The sequence below is a fragment of the Onychostruthus taczanowskii genome, unplaced genomic scaffold, assembly GCF_017590055.1.
Source record: "Onychostruthus taczanowskii isolate IOZ18803 unplaced genomic scaffold, ASM1759005v1 scaffold31, whole genome shotgun sequence".
NCBI classification, from domain to species: domain Eukaryota; kingdom Metazoa; phylum Chordata; class Aves; order Passeriformes; family Passeridae; genus Onychostruthus; species Onychostruthus taczanowskii.
The window spans coordinates 6,514,916-6,536,638 of NW_024500461.1; the positions used below are offsets into that span (position 1 = coordinate 6,514,916).

At 39.8% G+C, this 21,723-nt stretch overlaps 2 protein-coding genes across 3 annotated transcripts in view; one reads left to right on the top strand and one right to left on the bottom strand.

The window, feature by feature from the left end:
- The window catches only part of FGD6 (FYVE, RhoGEF and PH domain containing 6), a 72,109-nt gene extending 62,578 nt beyond the window's left edge, over positions 1-9,531 (bottom strand). For both annotated transcript variants that reach the window (XM_041409805.1, XM_041409804.1), the window contains exon 1: positions 9,325-9,531. In XM_041409805.1, coding sequence (XP_041265739.1) covers positions 9,325-9,337 — 13 coding nt within the window. In that variant the 5' untranslated portion in view covers positions 9,338-9,531. The remainder of the gene's footprint in view (positions 1-9,324) is intronic.
- A 7,478-nt stretch (positions 9,532-17,009) lies between these two features.
- The window catches only part of VEZT (vezatin, adherens junctions transmembrane protein), a 51,307-nt gene continuing 46,593 nt past the window's right edge, over positions 17,010-21,723 (top strand). Inside the window, exons 1-2 of the mRNA XM_041409743.1 lie at positions 17,010-17,057; positions 17,635-17,805. Coding sequence (XP_041265677.1) covers positions 17,010-17,057; positions 17,635-17,805 — 219 coding nt within the window. The remainder of the gene's footprint in view (positions 17,058-17,634; positions 17,806-21,723) is intronic.

A 21,723-nucleotide genomic window follows, 5' to 3' on the forward strand; every position in this document is an offset into this window, starting at 1 on the left:
CAAAGAACAACTTCACCTGCAATGCAGTAGTATTAAAAGCTTTCTAACTTCTGTGATCTACAGGAACTCAGTGTGTGAATGAAGACATTTTTCTCTTAAAAGCAAGCCTTCCTTCCCTGCACCACTTCTTTACTAGCTGCCTTTCTTTGTTTTAATAGACACATCAAGGAGTGGTAGGGAAGTTTTCAAAGTCTTTTCATAAACAAACAGTTTAACATAATATTAGTACATGTACTCCCTCACATGCTAAAGTCTGATGCCAAGAAAAGCAGAGCAGATTTGCCTGGTTCTGCAGTTTTAACTGTAATACCATTTAAAAATGCTGCAAGTATGTTAAGTGCCACACATATAATAAACCACAAAGACAAAAGGACAGCCAGAATAGTGGCCAGGACAGTTCTGTCCCTTCCTCCACTACTTTGAGAAAAGTGTAACCTAAAATTCTTCATTCCCTTCCTCTCCTCTTCAGACAATACTGAGATGAATTACTGTACCAGTTGCAAAACTGGCGTATCACTACCAACAGTTCAGTTAGTCTGTGATATGAATTTAATGCAGTAATTTGTAGCAAGGCAGTACCTTTCTATTGTAAAACACTATTTCTGTGCCTTGTACAAAATTACTCTTCCCAACTTGTCTGAACTAGAAACAGTCACCACTATTCTGAATTATGACCCACTTGGCACAAGAAGATGACAAACCCTGGGGAGTGTGTATAGCACTCAGGAAAAGGAGCTCATGAGGAACTTGGAGATTGTGGAATTTTGATCCTGTTGTTAGAGTGGTTTTTTGTTGGCTTGTGTTGTGGCTGCTTTTTTTTAAAGTATGTCTGAAACATCTGAATATTTCAGGAGATTATTTACGACCAATTCATTTTCATATGCTGGAATATTTTCAGATTTCTAAGAGCGTTGAGCATTTTTTTGATATGTGCAAATTTATAAAGTAAACGAGTTTCTCGTGCTGTTTATGTATTACGTTTGTCTTTACTACCCCTATTTTGATCAATATTTTAATATACTTTCAGTAATTTATACACATGTTAAATAACACCCTCAAAAAAACACATTGGTTAACGTTTCACATGCAAATAGATAGGGTAGATCATTGATTTCTTGTTCCCTTTGAAATGTGGGTTTGGTGTTTGTGTTTTACCACCATTATTACTACAGATATGCACTGTATCTTAATCTCTAGCTTAGATTAGAATGAAGTTTCAAAGTTGAGGTTTGTTTTGTGGGGATTTGTTTGTTTGAAGGAAATCTAAATATGTAAAAAAAAAAAAAAAAAAAAAAAAAGGGGCAGATGCCCTCAGTTGCAACTATTTCCTAAAAAGCAAGCCACTGCTCTAAGCAGAGAGCCAGAAACAGTGAAACCATGTTTTTCTAGGACATTAATCACTAAATGGTACCCAGACTGCCTCTGACTGCCTCTACCCACACTTAGAATGCCTGTCCTTGCTCCCATTATCTTACTGAAGAGATAAACCTGTGATTGCAGAGTCTCTGATGTGTCTGATGGAAGAACCAATTTAAGACATTTTACAAGAGGGAATCCAGAATTTCTTTCCAAAGGTACAACTCCCTATAGCTACTGACAACAGTGACCCAAGTACCACTTACTGCCAAGGCTATCCCACCTTCTGCAACTCCTCTAAAGGCAGATTTCCCTCAGAGAGATGAATCAACAATTTGCTAGGAAAAAAATAAAATTAACTCTTTAGGTGGGTAACTACTGATCCTGAACAGCAAGAGAGAGCTGTACACTCACTTTCAGACAAGTCAACAGCTTATTCAATTGGAATAGGAAGTGATGGCAATAAAGGAGCATGTGTTCCACGGTAGAAAAACAAAGAAGGGATGCCCAGATTGTCATAGAACACAACACAGTAGTATACCTGGGCTATGTTCAGTAATATTTACCATGTTATTAAAGCTCCCTGGAAACAGGAGAGAGACAGGCTGCTTTGGAACCCTTCCTGATGCCCAAGTGAGAGAAACAGACTGACAAAGATACAGGAGATTAGACACTGGCCAGGTAAGCAATATCCTGTGGATCATTTTTCCCACACACAAACTGAAGTTCATAAACCTTGCAAGTTTCTCTCTCGACAGTGGGAGCGCCTAAGATTTTGGATACCACCAAACTAGATTACTCTGCAGGGCTTTTAACTAGTATTTATTAGGGAGGACACTCAGAATTTATGATGTGACACCATTACCTGAATATAAACTATCAAAAAATTCCATAGTTTTATTAAAACAAAACTATGAAAATGTAAAGAAAAGCAAAACAAACAGACCGGTCTGTAAGTCAGTGGAAGAAACCTGGATAATGAACAGAGCAGAAAAATTCACTTCTGATAATAAGTGCAATTCAACGTGATTTCTGAAGCCTACTAGAATTTTTTAAATTACTTCAATGTTAAAAAGCATTCAGACAGACAGAAGAGACCAGCAAATTGTGTGGGATAATAAAGACACCACTGTGTGCTTTAAACTGATTGCACATTACATCTAGAGTAGATATGGGTCAATGTATTAACAGGCACATTACAGTCTCGGTATCAATACAGATCTGCAGTCAAGTGCTCCATCAGAAAGGAATGTGATGAAGAGCCCTTTCAAACATAAATGTGATGTGAGAGGAAAGACTCCAAGAAGGGAATGCATACCAGTAGTTTTCCTCAAGAAAGTATCTTTAAGTTTCTGAAGAATACAAGCAGTGAACTACTTAGAAAAAAATTACAAGCTGACAAGGATGAAAGTATAGTAGATTGACATTAGAAATTGAGAATTAAACTTCAGTTGCTTATAAACTAATCCAATTCACTGTTGGATGAAAAACACAGTTCAACATAACAGTGCTCTAAAATGGACAATTTTCCATCCAGAATAGAAAAAAAATCTAAGTAGGAGGCAACTGTTATATATAAAGGTGTAAGGAATGACTGGAAGTCATATGAGAATGACTTTTTGCTAAACAGCAAGCAAAAGCAAGGTAAAAACCCAATAAATATAATCAAGGACATGTTATAGAGCAAATGCATGGGATATTTAGTTGTTTGGACAGTGGGCTTTTTCCTGGTGCCATATGGAACTAGCTATTCACTTAAGAACAGAGATGGTCAGTTATGCTTAGGAGAGAAAAAAATCGAAAACAGTTTGGAAATCATTGTACATAGTTATTTTATGAGAGCTCCATGCAGGTCTGAAGCTAAGCAGTAAATAATCTGCTAAGTATAAAAGATGAAGGGAGTGGAATATATTTCTGTACATAGCACCTACCAGACTGTTAGTGAAATGCAATGTCACCTTCCAGCAACCTCAGAAATAACTACAGAAGCATCCAAGGTCTAAAAATTATGCTTCAAATCCCAAGGAAGATCATCCTGGTTAATTTAACCAAGAATTTAAAAACTAAGATGGTAACAGAATATATACTTACACACATGTAAAAGGTTTTGGGTAACAGATGGCTCTCGAATCACAAAAAAAACCCCAAAACCAAAAAAAATCCACCTAACCCCTGATGAGATTCCATAGCTGACCACTGAGGTTTGACATGTTCAAATTAGAAACAAAGCTCTAAAATTCATATAAAAACTAAAGGATAAATAACTACAGAAATATCTCACGTAGTATTGTGGTGGAGCCACAAGCACTTACAGGCAACCTAAACTCACTTTCTGACATGTGTAGAATTTTCAGAGGGAACTTAGGACTGGACATGGTATTCTCCAGCCTGTCATACTCAGGAAATTAGAGAATCACTATGATTTCCCCACTCCCACTTCCAACCTTAAACCATTTCTCAAAGAGAATCCCTGCATATAGGGATTCCAGTAATAAATGCAAATCTGAGTAGAAATATGAAATTTGATTTGCATAAACAGATGAAATGTTTAGGAGCCAGAGAAACTGTCAAAGAGATATCCTCCAACCCGTTTGACTATGCAAAGGAAGAAATCCATAAATAAAGTGACTAGCAATACTGCCATCACCAACAGGAAATCTGCTGCTCATGCAGGAACAGCCAATACCATGCTCGGTGCTGAAGAAAAAAAAGTGCTTAAAAATACCAACACCTAACCCCCTTAGAAAAAGTAGATTTAAAAGGCCATTCTTTTTCTAACAACAAATTGCCATTAGCACCACCTGTGCAGATCAATGCACATGCTCTTTGCCTGACTTCGGGTCACAGCACAGAAACAGACATTTATCTCTCTGGTGAATTACGTCCTTCAGCGTGCCGAGGAAAAAGCAACACCCGTTCTCATCCTGCTGATCTTCTCTGTGACCAACACTTGTTATTGCCTGACTGGTAAGGGCTCCTGTTCTGTCTTTGGTTTGTTTCAGAGGAGGATGAGAACATCCTGAAACAACTTCTACTCTCAATCCTTTGACCTCAAAGTGCTGCCCATTTCTGTTCTTCAGATGATAGAATTTGACAACTGAGGACCTCACTTAAAAACACTTGTGTGTCTTCTATGCACTATCATGACAATGAAGAGAAAAGCCAATAAGATAATGCAATCTTGAGGATTATTATTACTCAGCTTTAAATCCTTCTCAAAATCTTATCTCTTGTTCTCTTCTCTGCCCTACATAACAACAAGGAGAAACAATGATATATGAAGGTGAACTGAGGCAAAAAAATCAAACGGAACTACCTCTTCTGCAATAAACCCTACTGTTGCTAAAGGAGTGTTTTTCCCAGGTAATTTTTATGCCAATACCTTTGAGATCATGCTAACAAACTTTCATATTTAGGAACAACAAAAGAACAGGAACAAGTCATGTTAATTTGTATCTGTCCATGAAAAGAGGACAAATGGTTCTAGGCACTATCAAGGTGATATAACTTGATATTCCTTTGCTTACAATGTTTCACATGAACAGAAGCTCCCCTCATGGTATTCAGGATGCCCCATGGGACTATCTCAAGTCACCTGGGCAAGATCCTGCAGCCTACCCTAATGTCCCTTCTGAACCACAAAACAGTAGGAAGAAAGCAAAACAATAAATCAGTGTGGCATCAGATTTTGACAGCAACTCAGCCTAAGCTTAAGAAAAGGGTACACAATCAAATTGCTACAGGGTAAGCAAAGGTGTGAATTTAACAAATCAGCTACTTTATAGAAGCTGGTCATATGAATACTCCTATCTTACCACACAATACATGTGGCAGTTTATTCCTTTGCACCTGTAAGGTTACAGATATTTCACATACTACTTGACAAATCTATTTCACACACACTAGGAAAAGAAAAGGGCTTCAAACAGTTACCACGCAGCAGCTGGCCTAGAGCAAACATATGCATTGGCTTTCTTGTGGCACCTTGTTTACATGTGCACACTGTATTCTCAGATACAGCAAATCTGTAAGCTACATATGAAAATAATGCAATGCCTGTAGGGTACCTACCAAGAGATCAATGTGCTGCTTCTTCTCACGTGAAGGAAGAGCTTGCTCCAACAGCCAATTTGCTGCTCCTGAGACTATTTTGGGCACAAACCACTACAACTCAGAGTCTCAAAACAAGAAAGCCAATCTGGCTTTTAATGAACATGTAGGGAGAAAGATAATTACTGCTATGTTTGGGATATGCTGAGAGATTATTGCACTGGCACTCAATACACTGCAGAAAGAAACAGATAAAGTATTCTAAAACTCCTGTTCTCCAGCAGCCTAAATTTTGAAGACTCATTACAAGGCTTTTCAGGTCAATTACTTTGTTTTCAGTTACAAAAAGAAAGTTTCATTAGGTAAACACCTCAAAAAAGTATTGTGAGATCATTAATTTATTTCCTGCAAATGTTTATTTTCTCATTATGGAGAGGCTCTGATTTTCTCAGGTGCCACAATGCTCAAAAGAAACAAAAAAAAAGGACTGAGTCATAACATCCCGGAAGATAACACATGTAGTTTTTTAAGTACAAGGGAAAACTAGTGGTTTCCAAGCCACTAGTTTTAGAAAACATCCTAATTGAACTGCAAAAGGAAAACATCCATTTCAAAATCTTAGGCTGTTCACTGACTTATTGAGATAAAACAGGAAAGTTAGGGATAACTTCCGAGCAAGGACAAGAGATGAATAAACAACCTTTTAAGATCACATGCAGAGACAGAGCTGAGTAACTCTAATGAGACTTGACACATTCGAGGGTTAAAGGGACATTAAACGCTGCAGGCCTCATTTTTTTTTTCAATCCTTGAAAGCAATGAAGTTTGATCGGAAAAGTCATGTTGATTTTGTTTATTCTGTTCCTGCTATGTTTTTTCCATTTGAACTACATTTCTGACATAAAAATACATTTTTCTCATTGTTGTTGTCAAATCCAATTTCAAGCCTAAGCTATACATTGTGCCCACGTTAAACAAGCTCTATAGATTCACATATAAGGACTGTTTCTTCAGCAAGAAATAATAAATGTCAAACTCATAACTCTGAGCTTTTGTTTTTTCCTTTTAAAGGCAAAGCACATACTTGAAACCAGCATATACTTTCAGGCAGAAAACGAGTAAATGGACATTCATTGGCATACGTACGTAGTGTGTATATAAATATATCTTGTGCAGTGCATGAGAAAGCAATGGCAGGAGTGTAGCTGCAAGTGAAGACTGAAACCAAATGTATGGCTTGATCACTACAAAGAGATAACCTTCAAATTATATAGAAGTATTTTTAAAAAGTGCTATAGTTCCTTAGCTGCAACAATTCCAGACTTACATATATATTTTAAAACACGTGAGCAACAGCAGTGGCAGAACTCCATCATGGAGTTATGTTCAGTTCTGGACTGAGATGTAACTGAAACAATTCTGTAGAGGAAATAGAAGAGATACACAGCAAGGCATTGAATATGCACTGCATTATTTAGAAAGGCAGAAGGTAAACTGGAGCAAGGTTAAGGCTGGGTTATCAATCTCAGACCTTTTGGAAGTTCTGCCTTTGGGAAGAAGCCGTGTTTGAGGTTTCTCCCCATACCACAATCCCCTCAAACAGCACAGTATTTCTTAGAGAAAGACCTGCCTATCAAGCATACACCTGCAAATGCTACTTTTAAAAAATTAAAGCAATACAGATGATGGTGTATCATGTTGCTTTGTCCTAAAGGTACATTAAAAGAAGACCCAAGAGAGGCACTTAGGCCCATCAAGTCAAACTGAAGGAAAGATTTCTAGCACTTCAAGTTCCACCTGAAGCCTTCACAGACAATAACATTTTTACAGAAATGCTGTATTACCAACCAGTTTTCAGAAAACTGGCTTACACAGCACAAACGAGAGTAAGAACTGAATTCACAATTGAATAATTTCAATGAAGGAAATAGATTCTGTAGATCAAAATTCAAATACAGGAGTTGTTAAGTTTTTATATGAGCAACAGCTTTATAAAGAATGCCTATATATCACAGGCACAAAGTTCTGCAGCATTAACAAGAGAGGGATATTAAACCTTCAGAACTGTCTTGTGGCAGTCTTCAGCCTTTTCGTACCCTGCCTAGGAACTCCTTCACTGAAATGTCAAAAGCTGTCATGATGCTGTCAGCAGGATCATCAATCTCTAATCTCGTTTCACCTGTTCCCATGTATTTTATCTTCACATAACACATCACACACAAAATACTCTTCATCCCCTCTTAAATACCCCTCATCTTCCCTCTTTCTGCCCCAGTACTCTTTATGCCTCACTCTTGAAAAACTTGCTGAAATTTAGATTTGCCATTAAACTGTCCCACTTTCTCTTCTGATATTCCTCAGTATCCCTTTTACCTTTTGCTTACTTTGTTCACCAGAACCCCTTTGTCCTCACCTTCCCCATAAACACCCCCACAATGTACACTTAAAACTGATTTAGTCACACCACCTAAGATCTAAAAGTCCTGAAATCACTGTATCGTACTGAAAATCTACCCAACTTTCTGAAACTTAGTACCGTATCAAATTTTAACAGCCCAGCTCTTGAGCACCCCCTAACACTTATGTGCACAGCTGTTTAACTCTTAAAAGATCAGCGTGAACTGCACAATCAGCGGCACTACTGAAAACGGGAACATACAATGCAGCTGGTTAAGCAGAGATAACCTGCTTTATTACATGCTTTTCAAAATCTTAACAAAATTAGTTCTGCCAAACATATTAAAAATGGAAACGTTTTAAACGAAGCAGAAAGATGCATTAAATCGCTTTTCATTTTCCAGTAAATTCTGGTTAGATATGAGGGCTCGGATAACTTAATTAACGCTGGAGTCAGTAACAAGTTGACATACCTGAGAGGCAAACACTGAGAACTGGGTTGATATTTTTGCTTGATAACTGTGTATTGCTTTTTCTTTAGAACACCCACCACCACCCCATTCCTTACAGGAAGCACTTTGCTGCTTCCCGTGTAACCCTACAATTAGCCGTGTTTCCATCCAATACATCATAATTTACACGACATGTTTTCAGTGCAGAAACGACTCCTGTTCTCGTCTTCCACTATTCTAACAGATGTCTGAACAAAAGCGCTAAGTTAGCACACAACCGTGCAAGCTGATGTAAATGGGAGCAATTCCCTTAAACACGGGGTGCTCTTGTTCTGAACCAAGAATTTGCCTTGGAGCTCTTTTAGTCATTAAATTGGCAGCGGTCAAGAAACGGGGGGAAAAGGTAAGGAAAGCACTGAAGTAGGCCAGTTCCAACCCGCAGCTGGAAAGGCCAGAAGCGAACGCTTTCCAGCACCCCCGTGGGGCTCCTGCGCGCAAGACCCCGGCCAAGGCAGGTACATCCCCGAAGCAAAGCCGCAGCTGACAAACTCTCGCAGCTCCGCGGAGTCAGACGGAGCGACAGCCCCAGCCCCGGTGCCGGCTCTCCTGCCAGAGCCCGGCCCCCCGCAGGTTTGCCCCGCCGAGAGCTCAGCCCGGCCGCAGGGACCCGCTCGGGACACGCGGGGCGGCGAGCGCGGAGCCGGCTCAGCCCGCGCAGCCCCAGCCCCGGGCAGGACGCACCCGCACGGCCCCGCGGCCGAACGTGCAGCGGACCCCGGGGAGGGCTGTGCCCCGAGGAGGGCTGTTCCCCGAGCCGGGTGCGCCCCTCACCTCTCCGCTCCCCGCCCGCCTCCCGTGCTGCCCCCGGAGCGAGCCGAGGGCGCAGCCGGGACAGGGAGCGCGCCGGGGGCTCCGGCTCCCGTCCGGCGGCGGGAGCCCCTCACCCCCGCGTCCCCGCGGCCGCGGGGCGAGCGAGGCGAGGCTGTCCGGCCGCGGGGGCACGCGGACTCGCCGCCTGCCGCCGGCTGGGCGGAAACCGCCGCTCCCCAAAGTTTCCCCGGGCACTCACCGGCGGAGCTCATGGTGCTCCCCAGGCGCGCAGCCGCGCTTCCCCTCGTCCCTTACGCCACGGCCCCTCTGAGGGCCGAGGAGAAGGAGCCCATTGTTCCCCCGCGCCGCCACCCAGCCGGAGGAGCAGCCGGAGCAGGAGCAGCTCCCCCCGCCCGCCGCCGCCGCATCCCACCCCGCGGCCGCGGCACACGGAGCGCCCTCAGACGCCGCCCGCCGGCGCCCCCTACTGGCCAGCCCTGCCGGGCCGTCTCCCCTCCTCGCCCCCGCTGCCCGGCTGAGCGGGGCCGGGCGATCCTTTGTGCGGCGGTGCCGCGCTGGCCGGCCCCGCTGCGGGGCGGCCGCGGTGGGAGGTGTGGCGAGGCCCGTGACGGCGGGGGTGCCCCGAGAGCCGCCCGTGAGCGCTGCTCGGGCTCCGGAGCGGCGCCCGCTCAGCCGGGCTGGACTGCGGGGTCAGCGCAGAGCGAGTAAACAGCTAAAAAATTCTGCTTCTGAGTCGGTGTCACTCGCGTGAAAGGTGTCCTTCCGCAACTGTGCGGCCAGCACTGAAACCGCTTCGTCTCCGTAGTGTTTGTGTTATTACAGGATTTGCATAAACCCTGTCTGGTTATACCACCTCTTGTTAGAGCTACAATATCATCTTGGCCTTGTTGAAATAACAGTGGCTAAATATATCAGCTGTTGCGGTTTGGTAACAAAATCTTTTCTGTTTGCAGCAGGTCACTGTAATAGTATCTTAATGGAGGGCGCACCTGGTGTTGCAGGTGTACAAAGCGGTTATAGAGAAAGGCTTTCTTTAAAATTAGTTATTATTTTAATAGAAATAAGGTTTCTCCTTCAACCAGGATGCAAAACATCCCTTACATAAGCAGTTATTGTTTTCTCAGCTGTGTAAGCAGTATGTCTTTAGTCTTTGGTCCATACCACAAAGTTTTGTGTTCATCCACAACCAACCTTGGATCCTAATGATAAGGTTTATTGTTTATGTTGCTGATACATTAAATTGCTTCCTTTCATACTATAAATCTGTGGTGAGAATTTATTTCACAAGTATAATGCCTGCCCTCTGCATTTCTATCTTCAGTAAAAGTGGTTTTGTTTTACGGTTTCACAGTTCTCCAGTTCATGCAGCAATTACCATTTTGATTGGAAAATTTCTGCTGTATAGAAAGCAAAAGACCTCCTTGCATATGCTCTTCATTATTATCCTTGTGTCTTGGGAAAGGACTTCCATCACTAATAAAGGCTCTTGGATATATTTGCTGTACCAAGTGTGTGTGTGTATCTCCATACACACTTCCGGTACACTGAGTGACACAGATCTGTCATATGTTATGGTACATCGTAATAAAATCAGAAAAGAAACAGCAGGACAAATACAGGCTGTTTGGGTTGGCTGATTGGCTGGACTACAAAACTGGGTAGGCTGCCAACTCATAAAAATGGGTACTGTGAAATACACACCAAAATTATCTTCAGGAGTACTCAGCAGGGTTCATGCTATTCTAAAATTAAGGCTCCACAGAGAATTATGAGCCTACTTCACACACATGAGCCAGAGATGGGAATTGGCAAGGAGCCAAAAAGTACTGGGGTAGTTAATGCTACAACATATTTGTGTTTTTGTTTTCTTGGGCCCCTACCACTCCCCCTTAATTATTTGCCATTTCTGGTAAACAACTACATTTTTTTCTGCACCTCAGTAGGTCACTTCCCATGTTCTTCAGCAATCACTGTTGCAAGAAGGCTTTTAGCTTTTAGCATTTAGACCTTAGTTGCTGTGAACAGCTGCTTTCTCTGTGCATAAGGAGCTCCTTTCAGCAAGATACCAATGCATGTTATAAGGGGTGGTGGTGTGCTAACAAAAATGTCATCGGGAAAGAAGTGGTCTTTCATGTGCCTCACACCCAAAAGGATGAGGGGAAGCAAATGGGGTCTACTTCATGTGTTCCATATGATGGTTATGCCCAGGTTATTTTTTGCATGTCTTTTTGGATCCCTGAAGACATCAATAACAGGTGTCCACATTAAAAATTTTGCAGCATCAAACAATTGATGGCCTGCTGATAACTATTTCTGAGCTTCCAATAATTTTTCTCATTATCCAAGTATCTTTTACATTAATTTATCTTTGAAGGCAAAGAAGCACAAACATCACATTCCTGCTGTGGGAGAGCAGTGTTTTCCATCAAGTTCAAATGCCACTGCAGATCATCAGGATTGAACAATAGTGAATGATGGGCAGTTACTCTGTCCACTAAATGCTGCCATATTCTGTCCAATTTATAAATTAATTCCTGCAGCAGCCAGCAATTTTTATTCACTGACTCAACAGTCCCAGCACTTCAGTTCTTGCATTTGTTACAAGCAGTTGCTGTTCTAATTAAAATACTGCAAACACAGTGGGGAGGGACAGAACTCAAGAAACAGAGAGGTGCCCCTGATATGTTGGGCCTGGGCTTGTCTAGCCAGCAGCATGACAAATTAAAAACCGTGGCAGTGTCGAGCAGATTGTACTAAACAATCCATAAACAATGGAGGAACAATAAAGTATGTTCTTTATTAGTGTCTATCTGAATTTATTAAGGGACGTCATAAGATAACGGATTGGTGTTAAGTTGCTTAAGATGAGTTTTTATACAAAACCTGGAAAACCATCATGCTGCAGTTACAGTGTATCTTGGAATCCTTGGAAAATTTCAGCGTTTTTTGTATTTGTATGAGACTGGAATTGTGTTAGGCTTTTTTATTGTTGTGTGGACAATGTGATCTCTGTCTTGTTTTATTTTTATTTTTTTAATGTATAAATTAAAGAAGCTTCTTGTTCATACTAGCTAAATTTCTGCATCATTATGCCAGTGGAGGGACTGTGTCAGGACTTTGATGATTTATAACTGCCACCTAATTTCTGACTGGAAATTTATTCATGGCCACTTCATACCTACTTGCACATCAGCTAATATTTTCTGTTATCTTATATAGTTATCTGTCTCTAGAATTTACAGAATCACAGAAACGTTTAGGTTGGAAAAGACCTCTGAGATCAAGTCCAACCTTTGACTGACCACCACCTTATCAGCTAGGACTATGGGCCAGTTGTTTCTTGAACACCTCCAGGGATAGTGACTCCACCAGCTACCTGGGCAGCAGTGCTTAAGTCCTCTTTCTGTTAAGGACTTTCTCCTGATGTCCAGCCTGAACTTCCCCTGGTGTAGCTTGAGGCTGTGCCCTCTTGTCCTGGTGCTGGTTGCCTGGGAGTAGAGTTTGACTCAGATATAATATGACAGGGTAACCACTCGTAAGTGTCCTTGATTTTACCAACAACTTCCAGAGTTTGTTTTTATTAGTCCCTCTGTGTAAGAGCTTGCTGTTGTCTGTTTTTAAATTGCATGCCAGTATCAATACCCACTTAAGGTCTTCCCGTTCTTTTTCTATTATGTTTCAATCCTTTTCTGCATATATTATGCTACTTGGTCTTATCAGGAAATGTCATTAGCAAGGTTTTTGATATAAGTTTAATTATGGCAAATATCAAAGCATTTAAAAATGCAAAAGCTTTGACCAAAGACTCATTCTTTATGGTCTCCATTAGTAACCTTCTGATCCAATGGCTTTCCAGTCAGTGTAGACCACTGTTATCTCTGCCATCAACATATTTGGTTCCTTTCCAATCTTTTTTATCCTAACTGATATGGCACAGTATCAAAAGTCCATAACCATACAGCATAGTGTAAAAAGTTGACATAAACTTCCTGCATTTTCTTTATCTGTAAAAATTAGCTGTCTTATCGAAAAAAGATGTCAACCTACCTCTGGTGAACCAACATGATATCTTCTTTGATGATCATTTGTTTTCTTCTTTGTCTTTGAATTTTGCAAGAAAGAATAATTATTCTCAGTAGCATGCTGGCTTTTGATCAAATTCATAGATGTGACATATTCTTGATTGCTTTTTCTCCTTTTAAATATAGGCACTATGCTTGGATTTTTTCTGCTTTTGAGTTTATAGATTTATTAAAAATCCTTTCTGTTGCATCTTTTATCTCCTGTGCCCATTCTTTCAGAACACTGGGATGAAGGTGATCCAAATACTGCATTTTCAGCTTCCAGTTTCTGTTTTCAGCTGTGTAATTTGTCCTATATTTTAATGAGTTTGTGCAAGCTTGTTTTTTTAACCTTTGGATAGATATTCAAGCTGTGCTCGCAGAATCCTAGAATGTTTGAGATTGAAAGGGACCTCTGGAGGTCATCTGGTCTACCTTGCTCAAGTAGGGTCATGTAGTATCAGTGGCCCAGGGCCGTGGTCAGATGGTCATCTTCAAGGATGGAGAGAGATCTCACAGTCTCTCTGGGCAACTGGTGCCAATACTCAGTCACTCTCTAACCAGAAAAGTTTCTTCATATTCAAAGGGGACCTCTTGTGTTTCAGTTTGTGCGCATTGCCTCTGGTCCTGTTACCGGGCACCACTGAAGTGCCCATTTCTCTCCTCTTTGCACTCTTTCTTTGGATATGAGACCCACCCTGAGGTTTCTCCAGGTTCAACAGTCCCAGCTCTCGCAGGCTCGCCTCATGTGTGAGATGCTCCTTCCTTCAGTTTCATCCAGACCATTGCTGAAATCCCAGAAAGTGATCCTTACTGTGTCAGAGCAGTTCTGGTAGAGGGGTTGTAGGTGGCTTTTGTTATTTTTTGTTTTAATTCTGTGTATTTAGGAGAAAGTAACTCAGAGTGCACAAATATATAATTTGACACATGCAATATCAAACTGCCACCACCTTAGATTTTTTAAGGGCTTTTGCATATGTAGTGTTTGAAATACAAGGCTTTATATCAGAATTATGTACATGTACAATTGTGCAATACTGAATTAATTTCATTGGCATAAAATCTCCATTTTAAAATTTTTTAATTAGGAAATATTTTGTCACTTGAGACATTGTTTTAATTAATTCATGAGTCTTGTGCCATTCCTACAACCAGTTCTGTCCATATTATTTACTTAATATTGCTATTCATTAGCTATTTCAGTACTAGTAGAAAACATGTTAAAGAATCGCTGTCTGTGTGTCATGATGGTTGTATCACTGTGGAATCTAATGTTTTATTCTAGATCTGGAGGTTCTGATCATTACTGTAACTCCAGACTTTTAAATTTAGGATTGTTTGGCCCAGTAGAAGTCCCAGATCGAACAATACCGTACTGCTTATGTAGGCATCAAACCAAGATGAGGGGCACGGAGGATGCATGTAATGTTCTGATCCACAGATTTCTGTAAGATTGGAAAGAGTTCCTAGGAAGAAGCACCACCATTTCCCAGCATGATACATTGTATACAGAGCAGCCTTTAGCTGATGTGTTCTCTATATGCAATAGTAAAACATGTCTAAAATATGATATTTCTTAGAATATTGGTGCATCCCTAAATGCTGAAATCCTTATCTGAGCCCTTGCAAACCATCTGTTTAAAAGGTTGAGCTTTTATCAAAACACTCAGTCACATGTTTTCACAAATGCTTTTTTCACCTAAATAAACTGTTCTAAAATAATTTTGTTTAAAAAATTAAACCAAAAATAAATGAAAGCCCCAGGGAATCTAACTTCAGAAACTTCTTGTTGTGATGAGAATTTTAAGTCACTTTCATTAAAAAACCTGAAAACTTTAGGACTTGCAAAATAGTGGGGTTTTTTTGTCAAGCATCAGACTTGTAACGCTGTATTCTAAAAAATAATGTCTCAAACACACATTAGGAAAAAGAAGCTGAAAACCAGCATTCACGTGCTTTCAACGGTACTGTCAGTAATGCTCTCTTAGTAGGATTTTTCTCACTGAATATTGGGTGAACTAGAGATGTAGTACTCTTATTTTTTTACATATGCATTCATATAAAGCTAGTTCTAAATACACGGTCTGTCAAAGCCACAGTTCACTTGTCATTCTAATGAGCTGGGTTTGGGACTGTGCTTTGTCTGCCTGAAGTGTGGGCTGTTGGCAGAAGACGTGTTTGGGCTTCACTCCTCTTTTGCAGTTTATTCCCATCCTCTTCTTTATGCTGGCACCTGGATTTGTGGGTGATGCTGCACAATAGCTCAGGAGACTGATTAGACAAACTGACTTGCCTAAGGAAAAAAAAATCCATCCTAGTTTTTTTCCTATCAGATTATTTCCTTGTTCCATGTCACCACTCGGCTGCATAAATTAGAACATCAGTGTTCTAAAGTGGTACTCACTGGCAATGGCAGGTGACAGTGACCATGTGAAAGCAGCCTGGGGAGATGGCTGTGCTGAGGATTGCAGTGGACTGTACCAGCACTTGGGCTGGTGACCGATGGGCTGTTTCAGATATTTTACTTCTCAGCGGTTTGCTCAGTTGAAGGGGAGGACAGACTGTGCTCCTTTTCATCACATGACTGGGAGCAGGTGATACCACAGAGAAAACAAAGTAAAGTGCAAGCTTAAAACTATGTAAAGAACAGTCTGGTTGTTGCAGAGGCCAAGTCAACTCATCAAGCATTTCTGGATATCAGAAGAGATAGATTAAAGTGTTACATGTACCATATAGTGTGTAAACCTATATTGCTGTTACTATTTTTAATAGAAAATTTTAAGATGAAAGTACATGATAATTCAGAGTAAATTTTGAGGTCTATTTTTTAATCCTCCTCTGTATTAGTTGCTCTGGAGTCATGCACAGAGGGTTAATACTGCAGTACTTCTCTTACAGCTTCAAGTCATGAATCAACTTTCTTGAGACACTGGAGTAGAAAGAATTGCTCAGTACAGTTTTCTTTTAATCTTCATAATGTGACTGTCTTTTGTTTCTTGAATGCCTTTCTCTTCAGCAAAGATGTTTGCACAGTGTGTTGTGCCTGCTGCTCTCTGTAAGAGAGCTGCAGCCACATGTCATTAGGAGTAAGAATTGACATGATCTGTAGTAGATAAGTTGATTATTTGGAGCTAATGTTATAAAGAGGTTTCAAAAATGTATCAGAAATATTTCACTAGTTTACTAGTCAGATGCATTAGTTTAATTAATTAGTTTAATTAAGTTTAATTAGTTTAATTAATTGAGTTTTGAATGTAAATGAAGGAGTAAATCTGTGAGTTAGTGACTAGTATAAAGCAAAGCAGCCTTGCTGTATCATCAGCCTAGTCTGATGAGTGACTTCCCACCCAAAACTGCAGGTGCAGAGTTGGCTGGCTTGTTACCTTGTCGTTCAGGGAAAGTAATGTTTACCACTTTTACTTGCAGGTTTTCCAGTATTTTTTATCACTGTCAGCAAGGACCTGCTCAGCTTTTCACCTGCTTTTTGAATAGGTAAACAGTGCAGAGCTCGCAGTGAATTTCAGTGCTTTGTCTAGTATGCAATGTTTTTTTTTCTAATGCTTTTCCAGGATGGCAGTAATGTGCATCCACCTGCTGTACAATGCAAAGGAAAGAGAATTCCCGTGTCAGAGATACAGTGATACAGAAATATACACAGGCTGTAAGACTTCCCAAACTCTTGAGGACACATGAGTCTATGCAAAATAGGTACATATATCATGGAATCACACAATATGCTGAGTTGGAAGGGACCCAGCTGGGTTATCGAGCCCAACTCCAGGCCCCATGCAGGACACCCCAATAATCACATCATGGTCCTGAGAGCATTTTCCAAATGCTTCCTGAACTCAGGCCTGATGCCATGGCCCGCTTCCTAAGAAGCCTGCTCCAGTACCCAGCCACCCCCAAGGTGAAAAATTCTCTCCTGAAATCCAACCCAAACTTCTCCTGACCCAGCCCCATGCCACCCCCCAACACCGAGTTCTGACACTGGCCAAGATATTGTGCATCAAAAAATATATGGGAACAGTAACAGATGAATAGCTTTAAAGTAGTTCTCAGAGCCTACTTGTAAAGCAGATGATACAGTAGTGCTGGAGAAACCAAGGTCTGTGCTGCTGTGGCAGTGAGAGCAGAATAGGAAATCTAAATGCCTCTTTGGCTGCCTTGAAGTCATTGTCTCATACTAGCCGTGTCAGCAGCGCCTGGCTCTTTGTCAGTCGGGCTCAGGAGGAGGTGGTTACCAGCCAGCAGAATATGACCAAGGCTTTTAAACACCATTGCTTGGAAAGTCTTATTAATGGCTGAATATGAGATCAATGTGCAATAATTCTTTCAAGCAGCATCTTTTTAAAAGCCTTTAGCAATCTGTCATCTTCATCTCCCTCCTCCCAGTTAGAAAGCCACATTAGTCAGGAGAAATCGCATGATCCTGGGAAGTTTCAAACTGCATCCGCTGATGCTGTGAGGAAAATGCCTCTGTGCAGGGACACAGGTGCAGTTACACTGACAGCTTCTTCTCATCCTCATCTCGGATCATCCTGGAGGGACAAGCAGAAAGAAACGGGGAGGTGGGCGACATTCTGTCAGGTGCATGGCAGCAGTACCAAAGAGAAAAATGGAATACGCTCTTCCAGGAGACAAAGATCGCGCTGTCTGTGAGTGTTAGCTCAACTTTTTCAGATCTGTTTTGAGAGAGAGGAAGATTTCAATACTGGTAATTTGTTCTGAGTTTAGTCACCTGTTCAGCGTACCTTAGCCATTGCTGTCATTCTGGTAGAAATGTTTAATCTTTTGGGGTTTTAAACTGATAGTTCATAATTGTAGTTATTTTGGAGGTGGCTTAAGCTTCCATAGTATTTTTGACATAGTGGAAACCTCAGCTTTGAACAACATCCATATTTTAAGAGGAGATCTTTAAGCCTTTGTTCAATGTCATTAAATACTACTTATAAGGTTAATCTGCTTAATTAGCTACTAAGTGGCAAATTGTGTCGTAGTAAAGAATGTGGGTGAGGGAAGCCTGTGTCTTTATTGGAGAAATCCTGAGTCATTTACTTCATGATGCATCAGCAAAAATAATTGGGTGTGGTTTTGATTTTCAGCTGCTATTGTAACAAGGCTATAAAAGCTAAGAGTGGCTTAGTCTCTGATATGTGCTTGCAAAGGTTTTGTTTTCTCAGAATACACACAAAATGCCTCAAATATTTAAGTGTGGTATCTGTGCTTGCAAGGCTGTAATAGATGTAAGTATTTGAGTATTTATCTATCAAAAGCAAACTGTTTTCTGAGACTAGGGAATTTTCTGTTAATACAACCTTTCCATCACATAGTAGTAGGCAATGCTATGTTTGATTATATTTTCATGTATGCCTTAATTTTTTTTTATTTTATTTTTACTGTCTTATAATTGCAGACACAATGCTTAGTCTTCAGTTTATATGATTTTTCCTAACCCAGGTCAGTGCTCTATGAAAATAAGCATTGGGGAACTGTTAAAGACCCACAGTAATTTAGTGGACTGTTCTTTAATCCTGCAAAATATATCTTGGGTTTAGAATGAGTCTCAAACACTTTCAGCAATGAAAAAAGGAGTTCTAATTAAACATGTGTTTGTGAGTGAAATAATTTTTAGCAGTATGGATCTAAAATAAATATGCTCATGCAGTTGTGAATGAAGAGGAAAGGATTTTCTTTCTTGATTCTGTTAACAGGAGCTTAGATAAACCTATGCTGTACTGTAAATAGTTACAATTGAATGACTTTGCAGTATTACTACAGCGAATTAGAAAAGTCCTGAAAAGATAAGTGGGTTTTTTGTTGGTCTCTGCTGAGTCTGTAGAAAACTCTGATTCTTCAAACTTTGAAAAACCATGTTCCTACTCAGTACATCAGCTGTTTCTATCTCGCTTCACTTGTTAACAAGGTTTTTAATATATAATCTGTGTAAAGTACACCAAAGAAGAATGGCTTTTAGTCTTCTCTCTGTTCTGGAACTGTTCCATTTCCAGCACTCATTTTGGACACTTAACATAATTTTTAAAAATGCACTGGCCATAAATGTAATCCCTATCTCCTGTGTCTCAGAAAGTGACTTATAAGAAGCAGTAGCAGCTTGGAGGAAGCTTTTGAAATAAACACAGCATATTGCTGAAAAACCTTGTTTTGGTATCAATTACTTTAGATAATATTTCCTACCAGTAACTGATAGTATGATGGTAACATAATAATAAGCTTAATTATTTTTTAAAATTTCCTTTCTACTTTTTACATTATTCATTACCATGTCATTCTGCCAAAGACAACTAGAAATAAATAAACAAACCTGACTGTCAAAAGGGAGTAATACTAATGGTTCTAGTTATTATCTAAGTTGAGAGTGGTTAAAAGTAAAAATTCAGAAGTACTTGTAATAGATTCCTCTAGAATAATATGCTGTATTAATAGGAGGTTGAGATTTTGTATTTAAAATTCCCTCTTTGTGCCATCCACCGAAACAAACTTGCTGTTCCTTTACCTTACATTCTAATGTAAAAGCTTTTTCACTGGTCTAATTATTTTTTTAAATTACCACCTATTACTGCTTGCAAGGATAAACTTTCTGGTGTATCCTGAATTTCTTGAAATAAAAGTGTAGCATTTACATCACATGCAGAAATGTAAAAGCTGTTGTGCTTTTTTTTCCTTTTTAGTGTTGGACTGTTGTAAGAAGGAATGTATGAATTCTGGGCAAAAAAGTTGTGAGGAAACAAGGCAGAGGCCTCCTATTTTCCCCAACCAAGAAGTGTATTTTTTGATATTATCATGATATTTGCAGGTGAAAGCAGCTGAGCTGACAGTGCTGATGAGCAACAGCAGGAGTTGAAACTGAGGAACTTTTCTCACATTTAGAAGTGCATGTTCAATAATATGTGCAGGTCTGCAGTCTTGTTTATGGAAAAGAAGGCTTTTAGGAGTGAGAGGTTTGGGTAAGGATCTAAGCTAAAAACTTAGAGCTATAATTTGTGATACGTAAGACACATTATGAGATTTAATTATTGCTTTTAGAGCTTTGTGAGGATGAAACATGCTTTGTAAGCATTAAGTGTAGTATTTCTGTCTCTTGTACTGAAACACAGTATACAAAATAGGATATTTTAATGGTATCACATTGCAATTGTGTAGTAGAATAATTAATAATTTTCTGATTCCTTGATAATATTGGAAATTCTGTATGAATGGCCACACATAAATCTACCCTTCGACTTTTAAAAATTGGTTTAATGGATTTTCTAGACATTACTTACATGTCATGGGAGATATTATCTCTAGATTGGTGGAGACATCCTCCATTTTTTCCTCTTTTGATCATAGGCAACCATGAGTTATACAGACCACACAGCTCTGCAAGTGACAGGCTAGTAGGAAATACAATAAATAAATAAATAGTGTAGGTTTATGTTAGCATAGACTAATGTATGTATGCCATCTGTAATATTTCTAATAGGAGTGTAATCTTCAGATTTTTCTAAGTAAAGTGTGAAGCTGCTTGTGCTACACAAGAGATCTCACTCTTAATGATGATTTTTCTGATTAGTTTGTTAAGGTTCCTAATAATCTAATTTCAGAAGGGCCTCAGCCCAATTCTTTATTCATTGCTTTCTTTACCCACATCTTGCATCCTTCTCATGGATTCAGAAAGGAGAACAATGGTGGTTTTACTTACATAAGGAATTTTAGTCACAGCATAGTTCTTGGTCATTGAAGTTTATAAAAAATACAGGGTTCTTCCAATATGCAAGTAAGTTCTGCTAATAATATTTTAGAAATAATGGAATAGACAAAGCCTGTGGAGCCAAAGAAATCTGTTAGAGGAAGATTTTGTAGCCTGAGTACTTTCTGAGAAGCTGAAAGAGAAGACCCAACTGAAAGATAAGACCCATTATCTAAGTAAAGGAATAACATTCACATTAAATTTTAATTAATTTTGATTTCCTAAGCAAATAGTCAGAAAACTGATTTCCAGTTCTGAAGAGGGATAAAAATGTGTAAATTTACCCATTACGAGACCATGTAAAAAGCCTTCTAAGACTTAGTCAGAAGGGATTTTTCTAAAACTAGTAGGGTGCCCATATTCTACCTTAATTACAAGAACAAATAAAATTATTCTTCCTAACTAGGGGCTGAAGTATGAAATTTCATTAACGTTTGGAGAGATGGTGTATTTTTTACTGTTTCTGTAGAGTAGAAAATCTACTAATTACAAGTTAGATGGAAGGTTATAACGTAGCTAGGCAACCAGAAGAATTGGGCATTCTTACATCTATGCCATATTGCACTTACTAGTGATAGCTTTCCAAAATTTAGATAATTCAGTTTTCAGTGGATAATCTCTGTCTGTCTCTACCTCTCATTCTGCCTTCCTTCATCCATTTTTGTAAGGAAATTGAACTAATCTAAATGGCAGTAGACCAGTTTTCTTGATTAACTTCTAAAAAAATTATTTCATCATGGACCCCAAAGAAAGGTGCACCCTAAGATAATAGTAGAAAACCTCCTTGTTATTTTTGGGTTATTTTGCCAGCTGTCTGTATGTT